Source organism: Lytechinus pictus, unplaced genomic scaffold, assembly GCF_037042905.1.
Source record: "Lytechinus pictus isolate F3 Inbred unplaced genomic scaffold, Lp3.0 scaffold_210, whole genome shotgun sequence".
Classification (NCBI taxonomy): Eukaryota; Metazoa; Echinodermata; class Echinoidea; order Temnopleuroida; family Toxopneustidae; genus Lytechinus; species Lytechinus pictus.
The window spans coordinates 882-7,500 of NW_026974330.1; the positions used below are offsets into that span (position 1 = coordinate 882).

The 6,619-nt window shown below is 63.8% G+C and overlaps 1 protein-coding gene and 1 non-coding gene across 2 annotated transcripts in view; one reads left to right on the plus strand and one right to left on the minus strand.

Moving 5' to 3' along the window:
• Window positions 1–4,433: 4,433 nt before the first annotated feature.
• Window positions 4,434–5,381, minus strand: LOC135159317 (uncharacterized). The gene has a single exon (XM_064115548.1). The coding sequence runs from the start codon at window positions 5,379–5,381 to the stop codon at window positions 4,434–4,436; it is 948 nt and encodes a 315-aa protein (XP_063971618.1).
• Window positions 5,382–6,510: 1,129 nt separating this feature from the next.
• LOC135159319 (small subunit ribosomal RNA) overlaps window positions 6,511–6,619 on the plus strand; it is a 1,817-nt gene continuing 1,708 nt past the window's right edge. The window contains exon 1 of the ribosomal RNA XR_010298061.1: window positions 6,511–6,619. This exon is cut by the window's right edge and continues 1,708 nt beyond it. This is a non-coding gene — a ribosomal RNA (small subunit ribosomal RNA).

Genomic DNA, 6,619 nt, shown 5'->3' on the forward strand with positions numbered 1-6,619 from the left:
AGGTCGACGCCAGGCACCTGCTCGTCCTCTCCGACGTTTGCAGGGGCTCCTGAGCGACAGCCAGCTCACCTCCAGTCCACTAGCCCCCCGTAGGTCGAGACCAGGCACCCGCTCTTCACTTCAGACGTCGGCAGGGGCTCTTGAGCGACACACAGCCCACCTCCAGTCCGCTAGCCCCCCGTACGTCGAAGCCAGTCACTCGAACTACTTCTCCGACGTTGGCAGCGGCTCCTGAGCGACAGCCAGCCCAACACCAGTCGGCCAGGGCCCCGTAGGTCGAGGCCAGGCACTCGCTCTTCCAGTCCGAGGTTGGCAGCGGCTCCTGAGCGACAGCCAGCCCAACACCAGTCCACTAGCCCCCCGTACGTCGAGGTTAGGCACCCGCTCTTCCTCTCCGAGGTGGGCAGGGGCTGTTGAGGGAGACACAGCCCAACAGCAGAGGGCCAGGGCCCCGTATGTCGAGGCCAGCCACTCGCTCACCCCCTCCGAGGTGGGCAGGGGCTCCTGAGCGGCAGCCTGTCCACCTCCAGTCCGACAGCCAGGCGTAGGTAGAGGCCAGGCACCCGCTTTACCTCCTTGACCTTTTCAGGGGCATTTGAGCGACAGCCAGCCAAACACCAGAGGGCCAGCCCCCCGTAGGTCGAGACCAGGCACACGCTCTTCACTTCAGATGTCGGCAGGGGCTGTTGAGCGACGGCCAGCCCAACAGCGGTCGGCCAGGCCCCCGTAGGTCGAGGCCAGGCACTCGCTCTACCTCTCCGACTCGGCATCGACACCCTGGCCAACTCCAGACGGCCAGGGCACCGTACCTCGAGGGCAGGCAGCCGCCATTACACTCCGAGGCGGGCAGGGGCTGTTGAGCGGGTCACAGCCCAACAGCAGTGGGCCAGGGTCCCGTACCTCCAGACCGGGCAGCCGCTCTTCCTCTCCGACGTTTCCAGGGGCTTTTGAGCGACAGCCAGCTCACCTCCAGTCCACTAGCCCCCCGTAGGTCGAGCCCAGGCACCCGCTCTTCCTCTCCGACGTCGGCAGGGGCTCTTGAGCGGGACACAGCCCACCTCCAGTCCGCTAGCCCCCCGTACGTCGAAGCCAGTCACTCGCACTACTTCTCCGACGTCGGCAGGGGCTCCTGAGCGACAGCCAGCCCAACACCAGTCCACTAGCCCCCCGTACGTCGAGGTTAGGCACCCGCTCTTCCTCTCCGAGGTGGGCAGGGGCTGTTGAGCGACACCCAGCCCAACACCAGTCCACTAGCCCCCCGTTCGTCGAGGTTGGGCACCCGCTCTTCCTCTCCGAGGTGGGCAGGGGCTCCTGGGCGACAGCCAGCTCACCTCCAGTCCACTAGCCCCCCGTACGTCGAAGCCAGGCACTCGCCCTACTTCTCCGACGTCGGCAGGGGACTCCTGAGCGACAGCCAGCTCACCTCCAGTCCACTAGCCCCCCCGTACGTCGAAGCCAGGCACTCGCACTACTTCTCCGACGTCGGCAGGGGCTCCTGGGCGACAGCCAGCTCACCTCCTGTCCACTAGCCCCGCGTACGTCGAAGCCAGTCACTCGAACTACTTCTCCGACGTCGGCAGCGGCTCTTGAGCGACAGCCAGCCCACCTCCAGTCCACTAGCCCCCCCGTACGTCGAAGCCAGGCACTCGCACTACTTCTCCGACGTTTTCAGGGGCTCCTGAGCGACAGCCAGCCCAACACCAGTCCACTAGCCCCCCGTACGTCGAGGTTGGGCACCCGCTCTTCCTCTCCGAGGTGGGCAGGGGCTCCTGAGCGACAGCCAGCCCAACACCAGTCCGCTAGCCCCCCCGTACGTCGAAGCCAGTCACTCGAACTACTTCTCCGACGTCGGCAGGGGCTCCTGAGCGACAGCCAGCTCACCTCCAGTCCACTAGCCCCCGTACGTCGAAGCCAGTCACTCGAACTACTTCTCCGACGTCGGCAGCGGCTCTTGAGCGACAGCCAGCCCACCTCCAGTCGGCCAGGGCCCCGTACGTCGAGGTTAGGCACTAGCCCTTCCACTCCGGCGTTTTCAGGGGCTCGTGAGCGACACCCAGCCCAACACCAGTCCACTAGCCCCCCGTACGTCGAGGTTGGGCACCCGCTCTTCCTCTCCGAGGTGGGCAGGGGCTCCTGGGCGACAGCCAGCCCAACACCAGTCCACTAGCCCCCCGTACGTCGAGGTTGGGCACCCGCTCTTCCTCTCCGAGGTGGGCAGGGGCTCCTGGGCGACAGCCAGCCCAACTCCAGTCCACTAGCCCCCCCGTACGTCGAAGCCAGTCACTCGAACTACTTCTCCGACGTCGGCAGCGGCTCTTGAGCGACAGCCAGCCCCCCTCCAGTCGGCCAGGGCCCCGTACGTCGAGGTTAGGCACTAGCCCTTCCACTCCGCGTTTTCAGGGGCTCGTGAGCGACACCCAGCCCAACACCAGTCCACTAGCCCCCCGTACGTCGAGGTTGGGCACCCGCTCTTCCTCTCCGAGGTGGGCAGGGGCTCCTGGGCGACAGCCAGCCCACCTCCAGTCCGCTAGCCCCCCGTACGTCGAAGCCAGTCACTCGCACTACTTCTCCGACGTCGGCAGGGGCTGTTGAGCGACGGCCAGGCCCCAGTAGGTCGAGGCCAGGCACTCGCTCTACCTCTCCGACTCGGCATCGACACCCTGGCCAACTCCAGACGGCCAGGGCCCCGTACGTCGAGGCCAGGCACTCGCTCTTCCACTCCGAGTTCGGCAGCGGCTCCTGAGCGACAGCCAGGCCAACAGCAGTCCGGCAGCCCCCCCGTACTTGGAGGTTAGGCACCCGCTCTTCCTCTCCGAGGTGGGCAGGGGCTCCTGGGCGAAGGCCAGCCCACCTCCAGTCCGGCAGGGCCCCGTACTTCGAGGTTAGGCACCCGCTCTTCAACTCCGAGGTGGTCAGGGTCTCTTGAGCGACAGCCAGCCCACCTCCAGTCGGCCAGCCCCCCGTACGTCGAGGCCAGGCACTCGCCCTTCCACTCCGACGTTTTCAGGGGCTCCTGAGCGACAGCCAGCCCACCTCCAGTCCGACAGGGCCCCGTACTTCGAGGTTAGGCACCCGCTCTTCAACTCCGAGGTGGGCAGCGGCTCTTGAGCCGGACACAGCTCACCTCCAGTCCACTAGCCCCCCGTACGTCGAGGTTAGGCACCCGCTCTTCCTCTCCGAGGTGGGCAGGGGCTCCTGAGCGACAGCCAGCCCACCTCCAGTCCGACAGGGCCCCGTACTTCGAGGTTAGGCACCCGCTCTTCAACTCCGAGGTGGGCAGCGGCTCTTGAGCCGGACACAGCTCACCTCCAGTCCACTAGCCCCCCGTACGTCGAGGTTAGGCACCTGCTCTTCCTCTCCGAGGTGGGCAGGGGCTCCTGAGCGACAGCCAGCCCAACACCAGTCCAACAGGGCCCCGTAGGTCGAGGCCAGGCACCCGCTCTTGATCTCCGAGGTTCGGCAGGGGCTCGTGAGCGGGACACAGCCCAACACCAGTCGGCCAGGGCCCCGGAGGCAGGTCCATGGAATTGGGCTGTGTCTGCCGGGGGCTTTTCTTTTTTTCTGAAATAAAAACTTTATCTTTATTCTTATTTCGACAGGATGTCCAGGCCGCCAGTCCTCCGTGCGTCGAGGCCAGGGCGTCGCTCTTGCAATCAAGAGTTGTCCGAGGCCTGAGAGCGGGAGACATCCGAACAGCATGCCGACAGGCCCCCGGAGGCAGATCCATGGAATTGGACTCTGTCTGCCGGGGGCTTTTTTTTGTTAAATTTATAATTTCATTTTTATTTCGACAGGATGGCCAGGCCAGCCAGGATTTTATGTGGTAATACGTCATGCCCTTCCTGTTCGAATGAAATTGTTACACTATACTGAAATGCTGATAAGACAATACAGGGGGAATGCAGTGATTTTTGGAGCTGATATGTGAATTATACTACATGCAGATTATTTGAATGAAATTTGTAATTGTACGCGATGGGTGGACACATCTTAGAACATTTTTCTTTGGTGGTAATACAGTAACTATTTTTTTTTTTTGTTAAAAAAGGTACCATTGATTGCAACGTGTGATTAAAATCTTTTTGGACACAATACAGTAGTTTTTCGGAAAGTGTGTCATTACTTCATGCTTGATTCTGAAATGATTTTTTTTGAAATACTGAACTGCCTTCAATGAAACTTTGATTACACACCTCTAATTCAATTCTTTTGGGATTCAACATGCTAATACTTCATGCTATTATCATGGGAAGGAAATTTTCAAACTGCGATGAAATGCAAACAACACACATGCATTTTAAACCTCTTTGGAGGCAGCACAGTACCTTTTTGTAATGTATGTGAACACTTCTGGCTGCTCACCGGAGATTCCGACCGGCAGAACTCGACGCAGCGGGCCGAGAGCGCCCCGCATGCCGGGCCGACCCTCCCGCTCACCCACGCAGGAGATGGCGGGAGATTGTGACGGGCAGATCTCGACGCAGCGGGCCGACAGCGCCCCGCATGCCGAGCCGACCCTCCCGCTCACCCACCCGGGCGTCGGCAGACGATTCCGACCGGCAGATCTCGACGCAGCGGGCCGACAGCGCCCCGCATGCCGAGCCGACACCCCCGCTCACCCAGCCAGGAGTCGGCAGGAGATTCTGACCGTCGGATCGGCCGACAGCGGGGGAAGGGGCCGGGGGTCCGCTCGCCGGACTGTTTCCCGCGAGAACGGGGTCGTCCGAGGGCGCAGGCTCCCCGCGGTGGGCACCATCGGATTCGCCGTCCTCGGTTTGCCCAGGGCGGCCCGAGCCCTCCGCCGCTGCGCCGTCGGGTCGTCCGGTGTCGCCCTCGGTGTGAATTTCGCATTGACTTGCGTGTTGTAAGCGGTGTTTATCGGGAGGGGTCTTTCGTCCTGCTGCCAGGGGGTCAAGCGGGGACGCAGGGTCCCCGGGGTGGGTACCATCGGACGCGGCGTCCGGGGTTTGCCCGGGGTGGGCCGGGTGCCGGGGCGGCCAGGGCCCGGCCTTCGATTTTCCACGGGCGGGTCGGGCCGGCAGCGGCACCCACCTCGACCGGGCGGCTGGGCTCGGCGGGGAAGGAGCAGGGGGCCCGCTGGGCGGATTTTTTCCAGCGGAGACGGGGTCACCCGGGGATGCAGCGTCCCCGGGATGGGCACCATCGGACGCGGCGTCCGGGGTTTGCCCGGGGTGGGCCGGGTGCCGGGGCGGCCAGGGCCCGTGCTTCGATTTTCCACGGGCGGGTCGGGCCGGCAGCGGCACCCTCCTCGACCGGGCGGCTGGACACGGCGGGGAAGGAGCCGGGGGGCCCGCTGACCGGATTTTTTCCAGCGGAGACGGGGTCTTCGAGGGAAGCAGGGTCCCCGGGGTGGGCACCATCGGACGCGGCGTCCGGGGTTCGCCCACGGCCGGCCGGGCCACCCGCCGCCGGGCCGGGCTTCCGCTGCTGCGACGCCTTCTCGTCCGGTGTCAGCCTGGATTCGGGGTAAAATTCGTATTGACTCGCGTGTTATAAGGGGTGTTTTGGGGGAGGGTGTTTGGTCTCCGGAGACATATATAGGGAAGGGGTGTTTCTTGGAAATTCGGCTGCTTTTCGCCCTTCAGCGGGATTCGGACGCCCTCCGCCGGAGACGGGCGATGGGAAGGTCCCTCCGGCCGCTGAAAACACCCTCGTCGGGAGAAAAAACGGATTTTTGGGCCAACTTCCGGTTTAGGATTTTGTACAGCGCCGTGAATGGAAAAAGGAACTGGCGCACGATCTGGAGGGTCGAAAATCCCTATTGAAACGCGTGTTGTAGCGTCGTTTTAGGGGGAGGGGTGTCAGACCACCCGCAGGATATATGAGGGAGTGGTCTCGAGCGATCGAGCACTCTCGTGAAAAACACACGTAGTACTACGTTATAGGCATGAGGCCCTCGCACCGGCCCGCAAGAAGAACCCCGGTCGTCCACGGAACCCCGGGAGGTCCTTGCGGCCAGGCGAGGCAAGGTTGGCATGGATGGAGAGAGGTGGCTGGGGAAGAGGGCTGCGCCCCATAGCCGCAACGTACGCCCCCCGCGCCCGCCGGCCGGGGGTAGTCGGTTGGTAGAGAACGCCGGAGAGACCGACGGCCCACGCGGTCCGGCCAGGAAGCACGGGATCGCAACGCACGAGAGGGAAACAGAAGGGAGCCCGATCGCCCGCGCCTCGCGGACACGTCCTTCTCTGCCGTGGACTGGAGCTTGGTGTCCCGTGGGGTTGTAGCTTGCCTCGATCTTCGGACCGGCCAAGCCCCCTGTGAGCCCATGATTCTGGCGAAACGGGTGAAGGCACCGTCCCGACGCCCGCCGGGCGAGCACTACCGGAGCGTCCCCCTGCCCCGCTCCCCTGCACGCACCCCCGTCGCCCACCCGGCCGGGCCCTTGGCCGCCGTCGAGAGGGAGAGAAATGGAAGGTTACGAATTCGGGCGGCTCGCGCGAGCCCTGCCCGAGCTGCCATCGGTCGTCCCCCCGGGACCCCGCCGGCAGCTACCTGGTTGATCCTGCCAGTAGTCATATGCTTGTCTCAAAGATTAAGCCATGCATGTCTTCGTGCAAGCTCCCCGGAGCGAAACTGCGGATGGCTCATTAAATCAGTT